At 61.6% G+C, this 24,020-nt stretch overlaps 3 protein-coding genes across 5 annotated transcripts; 1 reads left to right on the top strand and 2 right to left on the bottom strand.

Annotated features, from left to right (window-relative positions):
- Nucleotides 1-791: 791 nt before the first annotated feature.
- On the bottom strand, nt 792-1,278 carry LOC123928484 (60S ribosomal protein L23a-like). Its single transcript, XM_045983692.1, has one exon. The coding sequence runs from the start codon at nt 1,265-1,267 to the stop codon at nt 857-859; it is 411 nt and encodes a 136-aa protein (XP_045839648.1). The 5' UTR covers nt 1,268-1,278; the 3' UTR covers nt 792-856.
- Nucleotides 1,279-5,803: 4,525 nt separating this feature from the next.
- PKLR (pyruvate kinase L/R) lies at nt 5,804-13,315 on the top strand. Of its 2 annotated transcripts, none has more exons than XM_045983527.1 (11): nt 5,804-5,918; nt 6,747-6,929; nt 8,546-8,637; nt 8,825-8,956; nt 9,083-9,269; nt 9,627-9,897; nt 10,019-10,169; nt 10,460-10,612; nt 10,691-10,857; nt 11,510-11,691; nt 12,297-13,315. In XM_045983527.1, exons 1-11 carry the CDS (start codon nt 5,819-5,821, stop codon nt 12,401-12,403), a joined length of 1,725 nt encoding a protein of 574 aa, XP_045839483.1. In that variant the 5' UTR covers nt 5,804-5,818; the 3' UTR covers nt 12,404-13,315. The 2 variants fall into 2 exon arrangements, with proteins under 2 accessions (XP_045839483.1, XP_045839482.1); XM_045983526.1 differs by lacking the exon at nt 5,804-5,918 and adding an exon at nt 6,188-6,299.
- Nucleotides 13,316-13,393: 78 nt separating this feature from the next.
- HCN3 (hyperpolarization activated cyclic nucleotide gated potassium channel 3) lies at nt 13,394-22,694 on the bottom strand. 2 transcript variants are annotated; one of them, XM_045982616.1, is made up of 8 exons: nt 22,333-22,694; nt 18,832-19,261; nt 17,822-17,983; nt 17,314-17,532; nt 16,774-16,920; nt 16,164-16,404; nt 15,243-15,407; nt 13,394-14,848 (listed from the first exon to the last, which is right to left on the bottom strand). In XM_045982616.1, the coding sequence occupies exons 1-8, from the start codon at nt 22,614-22,616 to the stop codon at nt 14,148-14,150; spliced, it is 2,349 nt and encodes a 782-aa protein (XP_045838572.1). In that variant the 5' UTR covers nt 22,617-22,694; the 3' UTR covers nt 13,394-14,147. The 2 variants fall into 2 exon arrangements, with proteins under 2 accessions (XP_045838572.1, XP_045838573.1); XM_045982617.1 differs by having other exon boundaries at nt 21,931-22,467.
- Nucleotides 22,695-24,020: the final 1,326 nt, after the last annotated feature.

The raw sequence follows: 24,020 nt of genomic DNA, 5'->3' as shown, positions 1-24,020 counted from the left end.
GGAGCGGGGCCTCACGAGGCCTTCAGCCTGCACTCTGCGTGAGGTGGGAACATTGGTCGGGGTCAAGCCACGAGCCAGCTCTGCGCCCTCTACCCCCCTCTCCAGACCCTGTCCCCTTGTGAGGCTTTCCCACCGTCTCTCTTCTCACTAGGGCAGAGCTGTCCGCCCGGCCCCACAGGCAAGATCAGAGCTGCGGGGAGGGCGGCGGGCCTTTCCAGAAGGTTCCATGGGCCCACACACCTGTCCATGCAGCACCATTCACCACAGCCGGGAGGTGGAAACAGCCAGAGGGCCCGTTCCCAGACAGAGGGATAAACGAGGCGTGGCCGGGACACAATGGAGTATTATTCAGTCTGAAAACCGTAGGACATCTGGAGAGACGCTGCGGTCTAGAGGAGGCCCGGACCCACGCTGAGCGGAACAAGCGAGTCGCGAGGAGGCAGCAAGTGACTCCACTTCCACAAGGTCCCAGAGTCCACGAATGCACGGACACAGAAGACGGAATGGCAGTCACTGGGGCCTGGGGAGGTGGGAGCCGGGCCTTCGTGCTAGGCGGGGTTGGGTTTCTGGTTGAGTGGGTGAGAACCGAGTTGGAACTGCTATTGTGGTCGCCCAACGTGGGGAATGCACTGGAAGGTACTCTACCGTGCGCCTAAAGACGGTAAACAGTCCGTTTCTTCTTAGGGATATGTGTATATGTATATATGTATATATATATATATATATGTATATATATATATATATATATTATGTATCATGAAAAAACTGTATTTAGAGTTAGCCAGCTGGACTCAGTTTAGATGATCCCAATTTTGTTGGCAACATCCAAAGCATCACAGTCAGGGGCCAGTCCAACCTATGCCTTCTTCTCTCCATCAGGCCTGATTAAGGTGTTGACCTTGGCTACATCCATGTCATAGAGCTTCTTCACAGCCTGTTTGATCCGGTGCTTGTTGGCCTTGACATCCACAGTGAACACAAGTGTGTTGTTGTCTTCTGTTTTCTTCACGGCTGACTCAGTAGTCGGGGGGAACTTGATGATGGCAGAGTGATCAAGCTTGTTTCTCCTGGGGGTGCTCTTTCGAGGGTATTTGGGCTGCCTTCGGAGACGCAGAGTCTTGGGTCGACCGAACGCAGGTGATGTGCGGATCTGCTTTTTTTTGTGACTGTGGACGCCTTTCAGCACCGCTTTCTTGGCCTTCAAAGCCTTTGCTTTGGCTTCGGCTTTGGGAGGGGCAGGGGCTTCCTTCTTAGCTTTCGGCGCCATCTTCGTAAAAGGGATTTTCCCTCTTCTTAGGGATATTTTACCACAATTTTTCAAAACACCGAAAGAGACCTGGGCCCTGACTCTGGGCAGCTTCCTCCCCTGCAAGTGAGAGTTCCCACCGTGGATTTCAAGGAATCCAAATGGTGCCCCAAAGGAAGGCCTCCCTTCCTATGCGAGAAGCCCACGGCGGGGGGGGGGGGCACAGAATGCGGTGTTCCCTACCCAGCTACCACCCGCATCGACGCGGAAGCTTCTGGAAGCCCTGCGGCCTCACTCAGTACAGCGGGCGGCCCTTGGTCCCCGACGGGCTGTGAGTTTGAGCCCCACATCTGACACAGATTACTAAAAATAATAATAAATAGGGGCGCCTGGGAGGCTCAGTGAGTTAAGCCTCTGCCTTCGGCTCAGGTCACGATCCAGGGTCCTGGGATCGAGTCCCGCGTGGGGCTCTCTGCTCAGCGGGGAGCCTGCTCCCCCCCACCTCTGCCTACTTGGGATCTCCCTGTCAAATAAACAAAAATAAAGAAATAAAAATAAAACAAAGTAAAATGTTCCTATATTTTTAAAAGGGGGCATATATTTGTGACTGCGTGGTCCGTTTCTGAGAGAAGACACAGAAACTTTGGTAGCGTGGGGGGCCGTGGAGCGGCCGCACCTCTGAGGCTTCAATATTGCGCAAGTGTCCGCGCACATCAACCTGAGTGCACGTGAACAAAGTCCAGGGACCTGCTCCAGCAGGCACACGCAGGGCCACCCCCCGAATGGGGCCGCGGGCGGGCCGGTCGGAGGCGAGTGGCCAGGCGCACAGTCCCGCACCATCAGGACCTCGGCCCCAGCGCCGCGCAGGTGGAAGCTGGGGGCGGGGCCTGGGCGCGCGGGGGCGGGGCCGGGGGCGGGGCGCTCGGGGCCCCGGGGCGGCTCTCGGACGCCCCCTGCAGGCCGGCCGCTGTCGTGAGTGCGGCGCAGCGGCTGCAGCTGGCGTGTGTCCACGTGTCCGTGTGTCCCGGTAGGGCGCGCGTGTGCGCGTGCGCGCGTGTGCTGGCGCCGGCCTGTCCGCCCCTGCCTCCCTGCAGCTCTGGCGCGGACTCCGTGAAAGCACCCTGGGAGCTCCTCCGTCACCCACAACCCTCCCCTCCTCCTGTCCCCACTGCGCCCCGAACGCGCTTCGCGAACCCTAAGGGCAGCAGGCCTATCTGTGCCCCGTCGGGCGGGTCCGGCTCTCGGAACCCCGCGCGCGGCAGGGCACGAGCCGAGAACGCATGCAAGCGCGCGTCTGCGGACGTCCGGCGCGGTGGGACAGCTCTGTGCGCGCCGGAGGCTGCGGGGGCTCTCGTGACACGAAGCTGAGGCCTGGATCCTGTAGGCCCGCCGTCCCTCCAGCTCTGTCACCCACGGGCCACCTGCTCAGGGCTGCTTGACCCTGGGACAAAGTGCGGAACACCCCTCACGTGATGTGGTCACTGTGGACCCAGGATCAGCCCCAGGGCTTCTCCTCTTTGACCTCATTTCAGGTCAAAGCTTTTGGATAGGACAGGGGCTGCTTTGGGGCACCAACCGCACTGCCTGTTAGCTCCTCCCGGCTTGGATCTCTGGGATTCTGGTCCTCCCAAAAGGTCTTTGAGTGAGATTGAGATCCCCAGGCCAACCTTAAACATCCCATGTCCCTCCCCAAGCCCCAAGCACAAGGCCTAATCCCCCGATCCCTAAAGTCTACTACATTCCCTCTGGTTACGTCTTTCAACTATCTTTATTTGTTTTGTCTTCTATAAACAGAGCCTAGGATTCCAGGCTCATTCTCTCCTGTATGTCCTTCCTGCTATCTAACCTCTTTCTGCTCCACTCCGAGTCTGAGGGTCGGAATGGAGGTTAGTGGTTATGGCTCGGCCCTAGCAACCCCACTGAGTCTGACTCCCAGCTCTGCTGTCCACAAGAGTTTTAGCCCCGAAGTATATCAGGCAGGGTTCCATCAGGAACCGAGGGCTCTCTCAAATCAGATGCACTGAGTAGTGTTTCCTAGCAGGGTTATACCCCACGGTGTGCGCAGATGCAGCTAAACCCCGAGGGGTACAGCATTACATAACAGTGGGCTTAGTACCACCTTTAGGAGCCCAGAGCATGGGGAGAGAATGGGTCCTAGAATCTGGAGAGGGTCCCTGGCAGGAGCTGTGACCTCCAACAACCTGGCTGGAAGAAAGAGAGGGAAAATCCCCAGCCTTCCTCTTGTCTCGTCTTCGATTGGTGCCCCTGGCCAAGCCCGGCAGAAGCCCGGGGCAAGGCCTTCAGCCTCCCAGCCCCAGACAGAGTGGACAAGGGTAGAGGAAGGATCTGGACTGGCAAAGACGCCTAGCCCACTCTCCTAGCCTCGGCCCCCTCGCTGTCAAACCAGCTCTCAATCCCCCTTTCCTTCCCGGTTGTCATGGTGATGGAGAAGCTGCCGGGGGAGATGGAGAACAGGGTCCCAGCCCGCCGCAAGCGCTGTCCGCCTGTTGATTCTAACGATTGATTGGCATCTCGAACGTAGCCTTTCTAAAGCTGAAACCCTGCATGTGTCCCCCGCAAACCTGTCCTTCCCCCAGGCTCAGTAAATGGCACGGCTGTCTACCCCGCTGCTCACACCAGACCTGTCGGCGCCCTCCTTCAGGGGATGGAAGCCTCTCTCCCCCGCTCCCCGCATCTGTCCCTCTGCCCTCTGCGCCTTCTCCAGAGACACCTCAGATCTGTCTCCCTCTCACTGTGCCCACTGCTGCCTTAAGGCTGTCGCCTCCGGACTAGATCACTCCTGCAGCCTCCTGTCTCGCTGCTGCTCTGTGATCTCCACCCGCCAGCCGGAGGGATCGGGAGCACGTGCTGGGTCTTGTCAGTCCGCCGGCTGAACCTGGTGCCCTCCGAGTTCCTGCCTCCAGTCTCCAGCCTCCCAGGGACCGCGCCCCCGAGCCTGCCGCCCCCTCCCTGCAGGCACCCGTCTCAGAGCAGCCTTCTCTGTCTGTCGCACCGGGGCTCTTCCCTCCTCAGAGACGCCGCGGTAGACCCCTAAGCCCACAGAAAACTGCTCGCTGCACGCTGTCCCCACTAGATCCCTCTCGTCCTTCCAGTCTCAGCTGAAATACGACCCCGTGTCAGAGGCCTCCCCAAACGACCTCTTCTGCAGCACGTGTCTCTCTCCTCTCCCAGGTGGCTCTGCTGTTCTGCACCCAGTCAAGTCCTTAAGAGCACTTACAAATCTTGTGCTTGAGGGCACACCTGGGTGGCTCAGGCCCGGGTCTCTTGTGAGATCACAGATCCCTGCTTCCAGCCCTGGCTCAGGGCTCAGCAGGGAACCGGCCTGAGATTCTCTCCCTCTGCCCCTCCCCTCACACACATGTAAGAACGCTCTTTCTCTTAAAAAAGAAAACCTTAGGGGTGCCTGGGTGGCTCAATGGGTTAAGCCCCTGCCTTCAGCTCCGTAGGGATCCCAGAGTCCTGGGATCGAGCCCCACATCAGGCTCTTTGCTCAGCGGGGAGCCTGCTTCTCTTTCTCTCTCTGCCTGCCTCTCTGTCTACTTGTGATCTCTGTCAAATAAATAAATAAAAATTTTTAAAGATTTTATTTATTTATTTGACAGAGAGAGAGATCACAAGCAGGCAGAGAGGCAGGCAGAGAGAGAGAGAGGAGGAAGCAGGCTCCCTGCTGAGCAGAGAACCCAATGCAGGGCTCGATCCCAGGACCCTGAGATCATGACCTGAGCCGAAGGCAGAAGCTTAATCCACTGAGCCACCCAGGCACCCCAATAAATAAAATTTTTAAATAAAAAAGAAAAGAAAAAGAAAACCTTACAAAAACACCAAGTTTGTGGTTGTATGTTCATTTTTTTGGTGCTCGTTTTATTTATTTATTTTTTAAGGTTTCTATCTGTCATCTCGTATTCCCAACTTGGGGCTTGAACTCAGGACCCTGAGATCAAGAGTCGCACGCTCTCTATGGAGTCGCTCTCTACGGAGCCGGCCGGGCGCCCCGTGGTGCTGGTCCCTTGTCAGTGTCCCCACACTGGAAATCCCTTAGAAGAGTAAAGGCCCCGTCTGTTTTGCTCACCCTTGCGTCCTTGGGACCCGGCACAGAGTAGGTGCTCCGCAGATACTGGCCAGAGAGCAAATGGTGGCCTAAGTCACAGTGGCAGTGATGCTGTCGGAGGCCTTCCAGAGAGTTCCACCACACTGCCACGGTGCTCCCCGTCCCCTTCCTTCAGGCTCCAGTCCCCACCGTAACCCCCTCCTCCCTAGATCCATCTAGGACTAACTTCAGCAAAGTACAAAGGAAAGGGGGCCGTATCACCAAAATCTCTATTCAGGCTGATGACAGCATGAATGAACTGGAAACTTACCAGAAAAAATGGATGACAGAGGGGGTATGCCCAACGATGGGGCGGCGAGCCAGCAAGTTGGGGGGTGGGACTCTGTGGAGACAGGGACAGCCTGCTGGGTGTGCCCCTTTTCTTTTCTCTGTCTGCCTTAGATAAGGCCAGCAGTTCTGTCCTCCTCTCTCCCCCTCTCTCCACAGCCTCTCGCTTTGTAAGCATGTCCAGCCAGGAGAACATACGTGCCCAAGAGCTTTACTCAAGGATCTCTAAGTCCCAAAGGGACTTAGCAAAGTCCATTCTGATCGGGGCTCCAGGAGGTAAGGAAAGGGGAAGCCAGTGAACAGGTGGGGAATGAGGGTCAAAATCAGGAGCAGGGGTGGGGACACACGGGACCTAGGCCACTGGCCAAGAGGGCCTCGGTGGTGGGGGTGGGTGTCTCTGCTCACTGGAGTGTCCCCTGTGTTCAGTTTTGGGCTCTGGTCCGAGCCTCTTTCTCAGCCTCTGTAGGCGGGGCGGGGGGGGGGGGGTTGGTTGTCCTGCAGCCTGGGAGCCACGGGGCACTCCCGTGTTGCCTGGACTCTGGCCCCTGGTCGTGACATTTTAACCAGCACCAGGACTGCTCCCTTGGCCCGGTGTGCCTCTCGCAGCCCAACAGCGTGGAGCAGACCCCCAGGGACAGGGGCTCGGGGCCATGGAGGGTACGGCCGGGACTGGGGCTCCTCTGGGCGGGGCCGGGGCAAGCCACAGGGATCCCAGGACTGGAGCAGCATTGAAGGGACTGGGGAAACTCAGACGAGGGGGTCGGGAAGCCAGCCAATTGCAAGGAAGAAAACAGGGAGCTTAGGAAAGGGGACAGGGCAAGCGTGAGGAGCAGCTCCGGAGTAGATAGAGCTGAGGCTGCGGGAAGCCAGCAGCTGAGGGGCAGGGGTGGGGGCTGGGAGGGCGCGGAGAGCTGGCTGGTCCAAACCAGAGCGTAGAGCCGGCCGGGCCTGGACGCGAAGCCCCTCTCTCGGATAATGTCTGTGTAGTGCCCGTCGCCTAGGAAGGGCTCCATGAAACCTGGCACGGAGAGAGGGGACTTGGGGTGTGCTGAGGTGAAGGGAGTGGGGTGCGGCCGTGGCCCACACAGCCCTCTCCTACCGCAGGGCCAGCGGGGTACCTGCGGCGGGCCAGCGTGGCCCAGCTGACCCACGAGCTGGGCACGGCCTTCTTCCAGCAGCAACAGCTGTCGGCCGCGATGGCAGACACCTTTCTCGAGCACCTTTGCCTGCTGGACATCGACTCGGAGCCCGTGGCGGCCCGCAGCACGAGCATCATTGCCACCATCGGTGAGTCCCCCCAGCCCAGAATAGAGAAACCCTCAGAGCACCCCGCGAGGGCTTCTCAGGGTGCTTCCCCACCTGCTGTCTCCTCTGAGACCACTCTGTGTTTGACAGGGTCATTCATTCAGCAAATACTGGCGGGGCGTCTGTAGCCAAGGTTTGGGTCCCTGGGCGCTGACCGGTGATGTAAATGAAGATCCCCGGCCTTGAAGGGCTGACTGTCTAGCTGGGGGAGACAGTAAATACCAAACATACTAACTTAAAAAGAAAAGGATCATTTAATATGTGAGAAAGTGGTAGGAACTATGGAAACAAGGAACACAGCATTGTAAGGGGCAGTAGGGGCTTGGGGAGCAGGCTGCCATCCCCTGTGGGGATCGGGGAACCATTGTTCAGAAAATCACATCTGAGCAAAGGCCTGAAGGAGATGAGAGGAGGCTGCACCCAAGGCTGGGGGGGTGGGTTCCAGACAAGGAAGCAGCCAGTGCAAGGGCCCCTAGTCAAAGAGGCTGGAAGGGTTAGAAACCACCTGGGGGAAAGAGTAGCAAAATGAAAACGTTGTAGGGGAGGAGATCAGGTAGGGCTTACAAGCCATTCTTAGAGTTTGAGTTCAGTTTTCCTCTGAGAGAAGGGGGAGGGGGCTGCCAGTGCTGGAGGGCCAGTGACTCGCTCTCCTGCTGTGATGAGCTGCCTGGGGAGAGGTTGAGGGTGGCCCTGGGGACCAGAGCAGGAGCGGCTGCTGTGACATTTCTGGCTCAGACCAGGTGGGGGGGCAGTGGTGGTGGTCAGACGGGTTTGGACATGGGCAAGGGGAGCAGAGAGGGGCCCAAGGCTTTCAGCGTGAGGCACTCACTAGAAGGACGCATTACCAACGGAGCAGCAAAGAGCTCGGTGCAGAGGTTTCGGGGGGAGATCAGGAGCTGGACTTCGCAGGTGCAGAGCTTCAGATGCGATCAGAGGCACAAGTCTGGGTTTGGGGCAGAGGTCTGAGCTGGAGACGACATGCGGGAGCCATCAGCACGTAGATGGCACTTAAAGCCCTGAGACTAGGTGAGGCCACCCAGACAGTGAAGGGAAGACGACAGAGAGGAGAATGAGGCAGCTGATGTGGGGGCCCCTTGCAATGAGCTTTGCGGCAGAGAAGAGCAAAGGATAGGACTGTGGCTGGAGGGGTCCTGAGGCTCAGAGACTAGGTCATGAGGAAGGAGCCGCGGGGTCCGTGCCGATGGCGGTGATGGACAGCAGGGCGCCCGCTGGTGCACAGGCCGGCGCAGCGCCGACTCCGTCTTCCAGCCGCTGAGAAAGGGCCCCACGCGCGCTGGCTTTGGGCAGGGACTGGAGAGGCCCGCGGGCTCGCAGCGGCCCGGCCAGCTCCGCGAAGATCGCCCCTCCGGGTCGGCCCGGCCTCTCAGCTCTGAGGGCCCAGACGGACCCGGACGCCCTCCCCGGGCACGGTGCCTCCTGCGGTGCCCCCCACGCGCCGGGGGTCAGGACGCCCCCCCCCCCCGCCCCGGGCACGCAGGCGCTGGCCGGCCGGTGCGCGGAGGTTGCGTCCGGAGCACAGGCCGGGCGGCGGGGCCGCGGACGGGCGGACGGCGGTCAGAGCGGCCTCCCCGCTGCAGGGCCGGCCTCGCACTCGGTGGAGCGCCTCAAGGAGATGATCAAGGCCGGGATGAACATCGCGCGCCTCAACTTCTCGCACGGCTCCCACGAGGTCCGGGGCGGGGCTGAGGGGCGGGCGGGGGCGGGGCTAAGCTCGCCGGGGCGGGGCTAAGATCGCCGGGGCGGGGGCTAAATCGCCGGGGCGGGGCTAAAATCGCCGGGGGCGGGGCTAAGCTCGCCGGGGGCGGGGCGGGGGTCCTGGCCGCCCTCCCCGGACATCGCGGCCCGCTCGTCCCCAGTACCACGCTCAGTCCATCGCCAACATCCGGGAGGCGGTGGAGAGCTTTGCGACTTCTCCGCTTGGCTACCGGCCGGTGGCCATCGCCCTGGACACCAAGGGACCGGAAATACGCACCGGCGTCCTGCAGGGGGTGAGAGCCCACCCGGCCGCGGGCAGCCCGAGGCGCCCCGAGCTGTGCGAGGGGCGGGGCTGGGGGCGGGGCGCGGGAGGGTGGGGCACGGGGCGGGTCTCAAGGCCACTCTGGCCCCGCCCCTAGGGCCCGGAGGCGGAGGTGGAGCTGGTGAAGGGCTCCCACGTGCTGGTGACCGTGGACCCGGCGTTCCGGACGCGGGGGGACGCGAGCACCGTGTGGGTGGACTACCCCAATATCGTCAAGGTCGTGTCGGTGGGGGCCCGCATCTACATAGACGACGGGCTCATCTCCCTCCAGGTCAAGAAGATCGGTGCGGATGAGCCCTTGCCCCAGCCAAGCGGGGCCGCGGGCACACTCCCTTCCCTGGGTCCCCTAGCCCGGTAGACCTGCTGCCCTCTCCCCTGGCCAGCACCCTTCCCCTCCCGTCCGCGGAGCTCCTGGGGTCCAGACTTGTGGGCTCAACCGCGGGTGGGGCTGGACTGCCGGGTTCATCTCTTGGACAGACATTCCCCCGGGCCTGTTCCATGCGCAGGCCTGGTGGAGGGTGGAGAGACACTAGGACGTGGGTTCCTGTTCTCCTGGGGTCCCAACACCGGGGCTCCCTCTCTGTGACCATGCCCCTGGCTCACCCACCCCTGACCTGAGTGGGCTCTTTCCATGCCTGCAGGACCAGATGGGCTGGAGACCCAGGTGGAGAACGGAGGCCTCCTGGGCAGCCGGAAGGGTGTGAACTTGCCAGGTGCCGAGGTGGACTTGCCGGGGTTGTCTGAGCAAGACGTCCTGGACCTCCGTTTTGGGGTGCAGCATAACGTGGACATCATCTTTGCCTCCTTTGTGCGGAAAGCCAGTGACGTGGCTACCATCCGGGCTGCTCTGGGGCCCGAAGGACGCAACATCAAGATCATTAGCAAAATTGAGAACCACGAAGGCGTGAAGAAGTGAGGCTTGGTTTTTGTCCCTAGCAGGCCCTAGCCATCCCCACCACCTTCCTCTTCTCCAGTCTTTCTCTCCCTGGAATCTCCTGGCTCTTCCCCAGCCCTGACTCCCCCAACCGCCCAGGTTTGATGAAATCCTGGAGGTGAGCGATGGCATCATGGTGGCGCGGGGCGACCTGGGCATCGAGATCCCAGCCGAGAAGGTTTTCCTTGCCCAGAAGATGATGATCGGACGGTGCAACTTGGCGGGCAAGCCGGTCGTCTGCGCCACACAGGTCTGGAGTGAGCCCTCAGGGCCCCGGGCCTTCTCTGGGTGTCGGGGATGCCTGAGGGCGGGTGCCCACACCTCGGGTCTAAGTACGTTCTGCTGTGCAATGTCCGATCCTCCAACACGAAGTTGGGAAGAGATTCTGTGAGCCCCATTTTCAGATAAGGAACCAGAATGGCATACTTTGTGACCATGACCCTGGCTTTCGGGGCCCTCTGAGGGTGGGAGAGAAGTAGCTGGGGCAGGGTCCCAGGTCAGATGGGAGTTGTAGAGCTCTGATACCCCGATGTCCCCCAGATGCTGGAGAGCATGATCACCAAGCCGCGGCCCACCCGGGCAGAGACGAGTGATGTGGCCAACGCTGTGCTGGACGGAGCGGACTGCATCATGCTGTCGGGGGAGACGGCCAAGGGCCTGTTCCCAGTGGATGCAGTAAAAATGCAGCACGCGGTAGGAGCTCCGGGGGCTGGGGCCACGCCCCTCCCAGGCCCAGGGCCCCGCCCCCAGCTGACTTCCTGGCACTTGCAGATAGCCCGGGAGGCAGAGGCCGCGGTATATCACCGGCAGCTGTTTGAGGAGCTGCGCCGGGCTGCACCCCTGAGCCGCGATCCTACTGAGGTCACCGCCATAGGCGCCGTGGAGGCCGCCTTCAAGTGCTGTGCGGCCGCCATCGTCGTGCTGACCACGACTGGCCGGTGAGATGGACCCTGGCGACACCAAGACACAGCTTTGGGCCAGGGGCAGGCTGGGATGGGCCCCAGGCTTGGGTTTTGTCTTGACGAAGGAGACAAAGAGCTTCATTGGGCGGCGAGAGAAGAGGTAGCTGGAGGCCAGGAGAGGCAGACCTTGGAGCATAGGGACGTGCTACCAGTGAGCTCCAGGGGGCTGGAAGAGAGCCAGGACACTTTAGGGCCCCTGCTTTTAGCCTACAAGCCCTGCAGTGCCGAGGTGTTGCAGAAGGGCCCAGAAGGCCTTAGTCCAAGTCTTTGCTCTGCAATCAGCTATGATCCCCTGCAGATCTCCGTTTTCTCACGGGGTTTCAAGGATTAACAAGAGACATTTGTGAGTTAAGTACTAGGTCTAGGTACTTTCTCAGAAGGGTTTATGCTTCTCAAGAAGTTTCTTATTATCTCCTCTGCTCTGTCCTTCATTGTCTCTGATCTGCCTTGTGTGCTGAGGAGGGCAGGCGCTCTTACGCCCATTTTACAGGTGGGAAAAGCAAGGCCCCGAGGACTGTGATCACCCAGGGCCGCACAGCTTATTTGCGACTCCTGGGGCCCGAAACCCAAACCCATTTTCCAGTTCCACACCCTTTCCCTGTTCTGAGACCTTCTCCACCCCCTTCAGCTCAGCACAGCTGCTGTCTCGGTACCGACCTCGGGCAGCGGTCATCGCTGTCACCCGCTCTGCCCAGGCTGCTCGGCAGGCCCACCTGTGCCGGGGGGTGTTCCCCTTGCTCTACAGTGAACCTCCAGAGACCATCTGGGCGGACGATGTGGATCGCCGGGTCCAATTCGGCATTGAAAGTGGTGAGCCGTCTGCGTTTCCTTCCCTCCCCTCCCCGGCCCTGGACTGGCATCTTCGGTCCCCTGACCTCACCTTCCACACCCACTCAAAGGGCCTTGCCTCTCTCCTCTGGTGCCGGAGTCTCTCCGAGAGGTTTGCAAAGACCCCCTGGCCTCCGGGGGTCGGGGGACAGGCTGGGAGGAGGCAGAGGTGGGGGACAGGCTGGGGAGGAGGAAGGGGCCCCGGGGGGCATGTTGGGGAGGGGGCAGTGGAGGAGAGGTCAACCTGGCTGCTGCCCGCACAGGCGGCCAGAGTAAGAGGTGAGAGTCCAAGGGGGACCCGCCCCCCCAGGCCAGAAGGAAACTGATTTCCTGACTCCGGTCACTCCCCAGCTCTTATTCCAGCAGAACCACAGGGTGGACAGCGTGGCTGCTTAGCCGCATAGCCCACGCCCGCCCGGGACACGCCTGCAACTCTAGCGTCCTCCAGGGGTCCCGGTCCCCACAGCATCACCAGGGCCCCGCAGGGCGGCCCTGGAGGAGGTGGAGGGCGGTGGCGGGTTCTCACAACAGGGCCAGCCTCCGTCCCTCAGTGTCTGACTGTCGCCTTCTCTCTATGCCCCTGCCAGGAAAGCTCCGCGGCTTCCTGCGTGTGGGGGACCTGGTGATCGTGGTGACAGGCTGGCGACCTGGGTCTGGCTACACCAACATCATGCGAGTTCTGAGCGTATCCTGAGACGCTCCGTGAGCCAGCCCCCTCCCCCCACAGACTCCCTGCCCAGGCCACGCTCGCTCCTCTCCCCTTCACGCAGGCCCTGGAGGGCTGTGTCCAGAGAAGCACAGGACATCTGGCAGCGCCAGCTCCTGCACCCTGCGCTCTCAGCTGGGCCCTAAGATGCTCTGATCCCCTAATCCTAGCTTAGCTGCTTAATTCAATTCCCCTGGGCTTCCTGTACCCAGGGGTGTGTGGGGCGAGGGGCACAGGGCAGTCCCTGCAAGATCACCGTCATGCATTCTGATATTCTCTGATGTGGCCCCCATGATGATCTGAGCACCCCCCCGGGGACAGCTCCCCCTCTTCCTCCATTGTGCCTTGCGGTCCCGATGCCCTGCGGCCTTGTCCTGCACCCAGAAACTCCTTCATGCTGTGCTCCCCCACACAAACCAGGAGCCTGAAAGAGTAGCTCTAATTTCCTTTTCAACCCAGCTGTTTGTGAGCAATTATAAAACCCCAGGACACTACACTCAAAAGGAAAGATTTAGGGTCCTGGCCCCCGGCCCCCATTCACTGATACTGTAGAACAGGCATGGGGACAGAGGAGAGGGGCAAGAGATTTCTCTTGGTACTGGCTAGCCGACCCTTCCCCAGGCTTGGATGCCTCGGGTCCTCCCCTTACTCTTGCACCAGCAGGAAACTCAGAAGGGGCAAAACCCCTAAAAGTAGCAAGAGTCCTCCTCCCCGCTTGCTGGGGCAGCTCTCCTGCTGCTCCCGAGGTCGCTCCCTCGTTGGGAGAGGGCTCAGGATTGCTGCTCGGCGTTGGAGCTGAGCCAGGCATGGGGGCCCTGCTCCTTCCTCTGTCCCCATAAGGAGAAGTGGGGAGGTGTGGATAAAGGAAGGCTGAATAAAATGAACTCATGATAAATGAAACTAGCAAATGAATAAATACAATTATGTGATTGAATAATAATAAACAAGAAAGGAAAGGAGGGAGGAAGGAAAGAAAAAATGCCATCTAAGGATTTCAGCCCCTTGCCCCCCACCTGGGGGGATCCAGGCCAGCACATTAAAGAGGGAGGAGCTGACCATCCCTTGGCCTCGAGGGGGACCCCGGCCGGACAGGGGCACAGGGAGGAGGTGGCCCCCGTCTACGAAAAGACAGTTCTAGCCCGGGGGGCTGATAGTGCAAGGGACTTGACAGGAGACATGATCCCCCTTGGGGGGTGATGAGGGGGAAGCCCGCACATGGCAGTGAAGGCAGAGGCCAGACTGGGGAGCCAAGACGTCTGTCGACAGTAGCAGAGGCACGGGGGGTTGACAGTGCCCGGCTGTGATGGGGACACAGAGGACAAACACAGCCCACAGCACCTGCAGGGTCACTGGCGGGAAACAGACGCGTAGTCGCTTGGCAGTGACTGGTGGCAAGGAGTTGTGCTTGGTGAGTTGGGGGCCTGGGCCTGAGCGCGCACCTGGCAGGACCATGCCCCGGGAACACCCTCCTCAGAGGCCTTGGAGTCATTGTACTTGGCAGTGAAGACCAGTTCTTGAGCATGGTAGGCGCTCAGTACACTTGATGAGTGGGCGAGTGGGTTAGGAGGACCTCAGACAGGCTGCAGGGGGCCTGAGCTGAGGACAGAGACCATCTTCTCGGTAGCAAAGGGAGATATTTCCACAGGGCCACATTTTAGGTCTCCTTGGCCTTCCCCAAGAGGTGTCTGCCCTTGGGTACCCACCGCTGCCCCCAAGAGCTCATTCAGGGGTTTCACATGTTGGCAGAGAGCTGGGGGCCCCGAGGAGCAGCTGGCTCAGGCACCGGTGACCTGGGGGGCTGGGCCGTCCCCGGAAGCTTGGCCAGGAGCCCTGAGGAGGACAGGCGTTCACTTCCTGAGCCTTTGCGCCCAGGAGAGCCGTCCCCGGCTGCCCGTTGAGGCAGAGAGGGTTGGGAGGCTGAGAGTGGACGGCCCTGAAGTCCGAGTCGCCGTCCACCTCCTCCTGGGGGGGGACCCAGCAAGGACACCTGGGAGCGCCCGGCCCGGGACAGGCTGGCATGGAGGGTTCGGGCAGGTGGGACGGGCAGGCGGGAGGTAGAGGCCCACGGGCCCCGGGCCAGCAGGGCGCCCACGCGGACGGGCACTTGTGGGGAGGCTGGGGAGCCTGCAGAGCGCCGAGCAGAGCGGGCAAGGAGGGCGGCTGCAGAGTCAGGGGACAGGGGCAGAGGGCCCCGCTGGTGGGTCAGGGCGATGGCCACACTGGAGGTCCCGGCGGCTGCCTGCAGGGGCGCGTGCACCCCTGGCTCCCACAGCACCGGCTTCCCACTGAGCCGGGCCCCTGTGCCCGGGGCCAGGCCCCGAACACCCCGGGCCACGTCCCTGTCCTGCTGCACCAAGTGCTGCTCCATGGTGCCCCCGCTGCTCCCCGGACTGGGCTCAGAACGCTTCCGCTGCAGCACGGAGTTCTTCTTGCCTAGACGGGGTCCCAGCGGGAGGAGGAGGAGAGGGAAGGGGTCCAAGGGGAAGGAGGAGAACAAGACGGAGGCAGAGGAGGGCAGCAGGGTCGGGGTGGGGATGGAGAAAGAGGGTCAGGGCCGAGAGTACAAGACAACATATCGGAGATGGTGCGGGTCGGGGACAGGTACTCCGGGAAGGAGGACTCTCCGCACGGGGACTCCGGGCCGAATCTCCAGGGGCAGGAGACACTGAGTGACAAGGACAGTAAGACACGGTGTTGCAGGTCTCGTGGGGGCATCTGCTGAGAACAGGGTGGGCTGGGGTGTGACGCCGATGCCCTAGAGCCCGGACCCTGGGACGCGGGGGCGCCTTGCTATGGGGTGGGGTGGGGGCAGGCAGAGCAGCCTCACCGATGCGGCGCAGCCGGTCCATGGCCACGGTCTCGAAGGCGCGCCGCATCATGGGGAACTCCTCCAGCACGGCGTTGAAGTGGTCCACGCTGAGCGAGTAGAGACGGCAGTAGGTGTCCGCCCGGACGCTGGCTGTGCGGCGGCCCCGCGTCAGCAGACAGATCTCTGTCCCAGGTGGGAGAGGCCCTCAGAACCGCCGGCCCCAGGATTCCCTCTGCTCCTCAGGCTCCTCCCCGCCCACACCGGGATCCCTAAACACCCCAAGGGCTGTCTTTCTCCGCACAGGGGCCATTACAATCCCTCTCACTCTCTCCAGACTGAAGCTGACTAACGCGTGGGTCTTTCTGGCCCCCACGCGCCTGGTTCCTGCTCCATTTAATTCACACCCACTCCCCTGCTCTGGCCCAAGGGGCAGGCTGGGGCAGCAGATGAATTACAAGGGCAACCCAGGAAAGCAGTGCCCCAGGGCAAAGGGCGACCCGACGGGGGCCAGAGGGCGGCGGGTGTTTGGGGTCCGAGACAGGGCAGAGGCTCAAGCGGCCCCGGGCAGCCTCTGGTGGAACGACTCCCAGTGCCATGGCCTGACCCTTGCATGGTGCCGTGGGGGCACTTCTCCCGGGAGCTCCCGAACTCAAGCCCCTGGACCAGCAAGCTCTATTCCTGTCTTTCCTCCATCTCCTAGGGTTCTTGGGTTTCACTGCTTTGGGGTTCTACAAGGCCCGCTGGCCCAGAAACCGTGAAGCTGGCCGCACACCGTGCGTTAGAGTTAGAGTTAGTTAGAGCCGTGGAGCCCCAGGCCCCGAGACTCTGGGTAAGCGGGCCTGGGATTCTGCACACAGCCAGGCAGGGACCCTGATCCGGGGGAGCAGTCGCCCTCTGGCTTCCGCTCCAGTCCCCCCGCCCTCCCCGAGGCCTGCTGACCCCCAAAGTAGGATCCGTCAGTGAGGCGGGTGTCCCAAGCGCCGCGCGCCAGCACACTGAGCAGCCCATGCTGGATGAAGTACATCTTCCTGCCCACGGAGCCCTCACGCACCACGAGGTCCCCCGGCTGGAAGACCTCAAAGCGCAGCTTGGTGAGCACGGCCGTGACGAAGCTGGGGTCGGCGTGGGCGAACAGCGGCATGTGGGCCACCAGGCCCCGGCACGTGAAGTTGATGATCTCCTGGGCAGGGGAGGGGCCCGTCAAGCTGGCGGTGCCCCTGCTCCGAGGTGCCCCCCTTGAGCTCATGCGTTCCCAGAGGCCCCACCCCTGGGGTCATGGTCTGCCAAAGGACGGGGACGCTGCGGTCAGCCTAGGACAAGCCCTAAGCTCCTGCCTTCAAAGCTCTCCCATAAGCCCCCGCAGGACCGTCCCCCCAAAACAGAGATCCCTGCGGCCCCTCCCCATAAGACCTTCCAGAAAGACCCTAGTCCCCATGGGCCCCCCACAGTCCTGGCTTCTGATGACGTCCTCCGCAGGCCCCGCTCCCTGCAGGCGCACCTGCGGCCCAGCAGCCCCAGCACGGAGGGCAGCCCACAGGCCCCGCCCCACCTCCCGAAGCGGCTCGCTCAGCTCGCCCAGGATGCTCTCCTCGTCGAACATCTTTCCCTGGTAGCGGTGCTCGTAGTACTCGTGGATGCGCTGCCGGGTGTCGGCCGGCAGCTTGTGGAAGGACATGTACTGCTCCACCTGCTTGTACTGGAGGGCCAGCCAGCGGCCCGCGGGCGGCGGACACAGAGCCAGGTGTAGGGCAGGCCACGGGTGGTGGGGCGGGTCCGCGGAACGACGACCCCAGGCATCGGGCAGATCCGGAGAGGTGAAACAGAGACACAAGGGCAGATGGCGGGCCATGGGGAAGACACAGGGCACAGTCCCAGGAAAACCCAGACATGGGCGGAGAAACGCCCAAGGACAGGGACATAGGTCCAAACAAGGAAACGATTGCACACAGGGGCATGGCACAAAGGGACACAAGGCAGGGAAGGGACATGGAGACCGAACAGGGGCATGTGTCAGAACCGGCCTCAGGCGGGGCTGCCCACCTCCGTGGGGCTGCCATGCCCACCCCTCCCTTCTCCCGCCCCTGCTGACCTTCTCCTGGTACTGGCGTCGGGAGGAGTCCAGGGACTGGATGAGCGCTGTGGCGTGGCCGATGAACATGGCGTAGCACGTGGCGCCCACGATCATGCTGAGCATCGTCAGCCAGACGTCGGGCGTGCCCACAGGCGCCTGCTGCCCGTACCCGATGCACAGCATGTGGCTCATGGCCTTGAACAGGGCGTGGGAGTACTGGCGCCCCCACGAGTGGTTCTGGAGGGCAGAGCGCATCACGCAGCTAGGCGCCCCGTTCTCCTCCTGCAACCCCCATCCTTCCCTCCTTCCGCCGGCCCTCCCCCCCCACACTTGGTTCTGGGGGCTTCCAGGGCAGACGCGGCCTCTCTGCAGCAGGGGGAGCCCTCGGTGGCTGCTCCGCACAACACGGAAGCACCTCCTCTAGGTAGTCTCCCCCTTCTCACCTCCCCGCCTCCTGACTCCGGACCCTGGCGTCTGGGAAGAGCCCAGAGAAGGCCCACAAGCGACAGCTGCAGGGAGTTCTCACCACCATGTGGTTGATGGCGACCCAGCAGTCGGGAGGGAAGTCCTGCAGCACGGGCACCAGGAACTGCAGGCAGCCGTCCCAGTGGCACAGCAGCAGCATCATGCCGATGAGGTTGCCGATGCGCACCACGGCACTGGCCAGGTCGTAGGTCATGTGAAAGATCTGAGGAGTCCGAGCAGCGGCTGCTGTGGGCAGGAGCCCCCCCCCCCCGCCCCCGTCCTCCTCTTCTGCCTGGCCCCAGCCCCCACGGATTTCCTTAAGCGCAACTGTTACTGGTGCTAGAGAGCCCCCGGCCCCACGGGAGTCACTGTGTCAGTGCGCTCATCTCAGATACGGAGCCCGGGCCGGTCCTGTGCCCAGAATCACAGTGTCACAGCAGAAACTCAAAAAACTCTACTGCACAAGCTGCCCAGGCTGTGCCCTCTGGGAGAGAGAAAGAGGGTGTTTCTCAGCGCAATGCCCCCAAGGCGTGCACGCGGGCGTCCACGCTGACAGCCGCCTTCCCTCCCAGAACGCCAGCGGGGAACTTGCCGGCGCCCGGCCAGGAGCTTTCCCCGTGTTACTGCCTTGAATCCTTACAACCTTCTCCTGTGTAAGTCTATTGAACATCTTCACTTTATAGAAGAGGAAACCGAGTCTCCTACAGTAAATAGTCAAAGGGGTCAGGATCGCAGGCAATGAGATTGCAGGGCCCACTCGGAGCCACTGAACTCTGCCCCCTTGAAGCTGCAACTCCAGGCCCTTCAGCAGCCTGCTCCCCTCCCGCCCTGCCAGGGGCCGGCTACCCCGCAGGCCTTCCTCCGCAGCTGTGCTCCACCCTCCTCCCCTCAGGGGCGTGGGGGGCCCACCCCGCACCCCCCTCCCCCAAACCCTCCTTGTGCCCCGCGTCTGCCCCACCATCTGGAAGGAGCCCGCCCGGCCGCCTCCCCCCATGAAGTCACCAGGAACCCCACCCGTAGCACCGTCCCAGAGGAGTCCGCCAGCCCCCCCTGCCCACCTCCCCGCCCCACCTCCTCCCACTGGTGGATGTAGCGGATGAGGCGGGAGAGGCGGAGCAGCCGCAGCAGGCTGAGGATCTTGGTGAAGCGCACGATGCGCAGGGCGCGCGCCGTCTTGTAGACCTCGGCGTCCAGTCGCGGCTCCAGCTCCACCACCAGGAAGATGTAGTCCACTGGGATGGAGGAGATGAGGTCGACCAGGAACCAGGTGCGCAGGTAGCGCGACCGGATGGCCCGCGGGGCCAGCAGGATTTCAGCGCCCTCCTCAACGACGATGCCCGTGCGGAAGTTGAGCACCAGGTCGAGCAGGAAGAAGGTGTCCGAGAGGACGTTGAAGACGATCCAAGGCGGGGAGTTCTCCTCCTTGAAGAAGGTGATGCCCACAGGCAACACAATGAGGTTCCCCACCATCAGCAGGAGCATGATCAGGTCCCAGTAAAACCTAAGGTGGGGGCGGGACGGGCAGTGAGACCACGAGGTTGCCCCAGCCGCCAGACGGACAGCAGGGAGGCCGGCGCTGCCACGGCTAGGGGATGGGATGACCCTTCACAGCTGGTGGGGGCGGAAGGTGGGACCACCGTCTGGGAAAACAGTTTGGATTTATCTAATAACTTTACACATTTGCATTCCCTGCAACCCAGCGCTTCCATTCTAAGTAACTGACACTCCAGGGAAGCACGTGGTCCAGGAGAGACACACAGGGATGTCTGCAGCTGCATGAAATCTGGAATTCATCCGAAACATTCACTGGTACAGAAATGTGGAGAACCAGACTAAACAGCGTGGAGTCATAGACAGTGATATGCTCTTGCCCCGGGGGGACCCACAGCCCCAGCGCACAGCCCCAGCGCACTGCACTGCTCTAGTGCTCAGCGAAAGAAAAGACAAAAGGATACGTACTGGGTGATCCCACTTGTGCAAAGGTCAAACACAGGCAAGACTAAACTGCATTATTTAGAGATTCACAGAAAAGTGGTGAAACTATAAAAAAAAAGTAAGGACATGGGTGTCACAGAAATTAGAATAGTAGGTTAGGGCAGGGGTTGTGAGAGCGGTAAGGGAGCTTCTGGGCATGGCCAAGGTCGTCTCTCCTTGTTGGGCGGCTGTTACACGCGGGTGTGTTTTGTGGTTATGTATACATGCGTGTGTGTGTGTGTATGTGCATGCACGCACACATATTTTGAGTATATATGCAATAGAATATTCCAGCATACACTGCACCACTATGTAGATGTCCACTGTATCTGTACCGCTGCTGGGAAGGTGTCTCTACTGTATGTATCCCACTACACACACACATCTCTCTAATATGTATAACATTTATGTGATGTCTTACCACGTGCGTGCTTTATGTCACTATCGTTAAATATTTTTAAAGTTAAAAAAAGATAAAGTACCCCGTGCTAACGCCACAGCGCTGTCGAAAACATACCCCCTGAGGCAATGGCTAAGACAGTGCTGTACGAGCACCAGCTGGTTTGGGGACTCACCCACCTTTTGTTCCCAGATTTCTGAAGAGGCTGCTGCTTCTTCCGTCCCCAGCTCTCTGCCCATTCCTAGTCTAGGACCTCACGCCCTCCCTGCCCCAACCCTCCTTCCCAACACAGCTGGACCCATGGTTCCTGGCTCTCTGCTGGGATCTGCTCGCCTATGTCCCTGGGTGGGGTGGTCTGCTGCTTCCCCTCTGAACTGAGCTTTATAGGGTTGGTCCACGCCCCCCAACCTTCAGACAGGGTTGCACCCAGAGAGGCTCCATAGGAGATCCTGAGGCAGCAAGGCTTAAAGCTCTGCACTCCTTTCCTTCCCTAATCCCCCCGTGCCTGCTAGCGCTCTGGCTGAGCCCACGCAAGGGCACTGGCGGGGAGGGCCACATGGCTGCGGTGGGATTGTGGAAAGAAGAGGTCAGGAGGAAGCTAGGTGAAGCCTTCATTCAGAGATCACTGGACCATCTAGGGCCCCATTAGCTACGGTGGTTTTATTTCTATTTTTAAAGATTTATTTACATACTCGAGAAAGAGAGAGGCAGGGGGAGGGGCAGAGGGAGAGGAAGAGAGAGTCTTAAGCAGACTGAGTGCGGAGCCTGATGTGGAGCTCGATCGCACCACTCAGATCACGACCTGAGCCGAAACCAAGAGTTGGACGCTTAACTGGGGGCCACCCAGGCGCCCCAGCTATGGTGGTTTTAACTCCAGGACACACCTAATCACAGCATCAAACCAGGGCCCAGCCCCTCCCGAGTCTGACTACAAAATCAATCTTTTCAGCTTCTGAAAGAAACACGGGGGCTCCAAAATGCAGGCCTCCAGGAAGCCCCTCAGAATGTGTGTTTTCCATCAACAACAAACCCTTGAGCCCCTCTTCCTCCACCTCCTGGGCCACTGGAGAAATCTGATACTGTGAGCTTGGGGAGGAGAGGAGAGGAGGGCTCGCCCAGCCGTGGAGCTTCTTCACAGCCTGACTCACAGGCAGTCACAAGCCTAGCGGGTGATGCAGGAGAGAGGACGGGGAAGAAGCATGATAATAAGGGGGTACGTGGCTTCTGGGGTTACATCTGAGGGTGAAGCGGAGGAGGGGAGGGAGACCACCGGAGGCTAGAACAGGTGCCCCGGTGAGGTGGGAATGAGGCAGTCAAGAGGGGAGAGGAAGGAACAATGGGAGAAAGAGGAGCATTTAGGGGGAGTGTGTGGTTGTGGACTCGAAGTGCTGTCCAGGTCTCCTACTGTGTTCCCAGGCTCCTGATTCACGCCTCACCCTTCCTGCTCATTCTGCTCCCCACCTTACATGCTTTGGACACATCCTTGCCTCCTCCAAAAGCTGTCCTTCATTTCCCCCAAGGGCAGGGCTGCTCTCCTCCCCTAGCGACCTTGATGTAGAGGTACAGCCTGCTGGGGACTATGAAATAGCCCCACCTCCACCGTCCGTCCCTACGTCTCTCTGATCGTCACCTGGGAGGGCGGCGGTGCCCCAGCGCTGCCTCCTCCATCGCTCGGAGTCCCGACCCTGCCCCGCAGCATCCCGCCTTCAGCACCAGGGACAGCGACAGGAACGGCTGCTGCCCCCGCCCCTCCCCCCCAGCCTCCCTATTTTTCCCGGGTCGCCTGCCCTGCTGACCTGTGCGGGTGCTGGGGGTGCAAGTGCGAGGTGGGAGATGTGGGAGCTCGGCCTCTCCCTCAGGCTGACCCCGAGCCGTGGAACATGACATAATTTCCCAGATCCACAGCAGACAGGACTGCAGGAGGCAGTGGTCCCTAACTCGCGCAGATCCTGTGGTCCAGGGGGAGTGCCGGGTTCCCGGTGTCTGCTCTGGTGTCAGGGCACTCAGGGCCTCCGGCTGGGAATCCCTCGCCCAAGAATTCCCGGGCTAGATCGGGGGAGGCGACTCTTGTCATCCCACCCCAGGACCCCTGGGCCGGAAATGGAGTGTCCGTGGAGGGGGGGCGGACCCTGCCCCCGTGTTGCGGGCCCCTGGGGTGGGATCTGTGTCCCCCGCCCTCCTTGCCGGGCCCCCAGTACCGGAAGTCGCTGTAGGGGTGGATGATCCAGGCCCCCGCTGACTTGACCCTCTCCTGCTCGATTTCCACTGCTTTGTGGCTGCCAAACACGCGAAGGGAGAACTTGTTGACCGTGGGCTGGAGCAGCGTCCCGAGCTGCCTCCGCTTGGGCTCGGGCCCCGAGGCGGGCCCGGGGAGCGGTCCCGAGGCCGCGGCCGCAGGCGCGGGGGCAGCAGAAGGCGCCGCCTCCAGCCCAGGGGTCGCCCGTTCGTCGGCCCCCGTCGTCGGCCGCTGCTCTGCCTCCATGATACCCGTTGGCTTACAGGCTTGGCCTCGTAGACCCTGCAGCGGCCATCCGGGACCCCGGCCCCTCCCGGAGTACGGGCTCCGAGCTGCCGGCGCGCCGGGCGGAGGGGGTGTGTGCGCCAGACTCGCCCGCCGGCGGCCGGCGGGTTGCGCGGCACCCCCTGGCGGGAGCCGCCTCCCGAGGGGGCGGAGCCAACGAAGCCCGCCTCCTGGGAAGACTCCGGCGTGGGCGTGGCCCCGCAGGTGGGGGCGCCGCTCTAAGCGCAGGAGGCGGGGAAACGCTGGCCGAAGTCACGGAGGGGGCGGGGCCTAGCGTCGGTGGGATTTTAGCCAATGAGCGCCAGGGAGGCGGAGCCGCCCGAGCGGCGGGAAAACCCGAAGGTAGTTGAAGGTCCCAGGGCGAGGACTTGGGGACCAGTGGAAGAGGCGGGAATGGCCGCCCTTACTCACGGACTTCGGGCCCTTCACCGTCCTTCTCAGCACTCTCCCAGGCACATTCCTTTCTTTCCGTCTCCTCCACCCTCCTCCCCCTAGTGTTTCATTCCCGAGGTCATCGCGCCGGCCTTCACCACGAGTGACCCGGGTTACCCGTCACGGAGTGGACGCTGAGGACACAAAGATGAATGCCCGGGTCCCAGCCACAAAGCCCGTCTCGCCCATGCCCGCATAGAGACACAAGAGCTAGAAGCTCCTAAACATCTCGAATTCCTCCCCCCCCCGCTTTGATGACCCCCTGGGAAGCCGGGCTGCGCTCTGCCTTGCCCCCAGCCCTCTGCAAATACCCTTCTGCGGGGCATTCCTGCCAGCTCCTCCTGACGGCTGGCTCCCGGGGCAGCGCCTCTAGGAAACCAGAAACGCGTTGCCAAGTCTCCTTTCCCCAGCCGGGGTCTGGTCTAGGCTTCCTACAGCACGCCCGACGGCGGGGACCACGAGGCTTTCTCTCCCATTGCACCCGGGGGCTCTGAAGAACAGGGGCCTTGCGCTGGGCACAACGCCGGACACCTGCCGGACACGCAGTCGGTGCCCGCTGTGCGCACGGACGGTCTGGGCGGTGTTAGCGGAAGAGGGAGGGACCCTCCAGTCTGTCCCGTCAGCCCCTTCATTACGCTTCCTCTCTTATCTTCGGGAGCCTCCCCTAAACCACTTCTGGCTAACTCATCTCATCGCCATCGGACTATCCGCCATCCCGGTCCCCTCTGATCAGTCCCGACTTTCACGTGGTCATACTCGAGCTGTGCCTGCTTTCTTCTGTAAGATCGTATTCTTCATTTGACAGTCACGGCGAGAGAGGGAGCGCAAGCAGGGGGAGAGGGAGAGGGGGAAGCAGGCTCCCGGCCGAGCTGGGAGCCCGATGCGGGCTCGATCGCAGGACCCCGGGATCACGACCTGAGCCGAACGCAGACG

Source organism: Meles meles, chromosome 17 (genome assembly GCF_922984935.1).
Source record: "Meles meles chromosome 17, mMelMel3.1 paternal haplotype, whole genome shotgun sequence".
In the NCBI taxonomy this organism is placed as follows: domain Eukaryota; kingdom Metazoa; phylum Chordata; class Mammalia; order Carnivora; family Mustelidae; genus Meles; species Meles meles.
This window is presented reverse-complemented; position numbering and strand designations above follow the sequence as displayed.

Excerpts from the sequence above, each read along its gene's own strand:
- LOC123928484 (XM_045983692.1), bottom strand. The coding sequence starts at position 1,267 with ATGGCGCCGAAAGCTAAGAAGGAAGCCCCTGCCCCTCCCAAAGCCGAA.
- PKLR (XM_045983527.1), top strand. The coding sequence starts at position 5,819 with ATGTCCAGCCAGGAGAACATACGTGCCCAAGAGCTTTACTCAAGGATC. Across the intron at positions 8,638-8,824 it reads TCTCGCACGGCTCCCACGAG|TACCACGCTCAGTCCATCGC; the intron begins GTCCGGGGCGGG and ends GCTCGTCCCCAG. Across the intron at positions 11,692-12,296 it reads CCAATTCGGCATTGAAAGTG|GAAAGCTCCGCGGCTTCCTG; the intron begins GTGAGCCGTCTG and ends TGCCCCTGCCAG.
- HCN3 (XM_045982616.1), bottom strand. The coding sequence starts at position 22,616 with ATGGAGGCAGAGCAGCGGCCGACGACGGGGGCCGACGAACGGGCGACC. Across the intron at positions 16,405-16,773 it reads TGAGCGAGCCGCTTCGGGAG|GAGATCATCAACTTCACGTG; the intron begins GTGGGGCGGGGC and ends TCCCCTGCCCAG. Across the intron at positions 15,408-16,163 it reads TGACGGATCCTACTTTGGGG|AGATCTGTCTGCTGACGCGG; the intron begins GTCAGCAGGCCT and ends CACCTGGGACAG.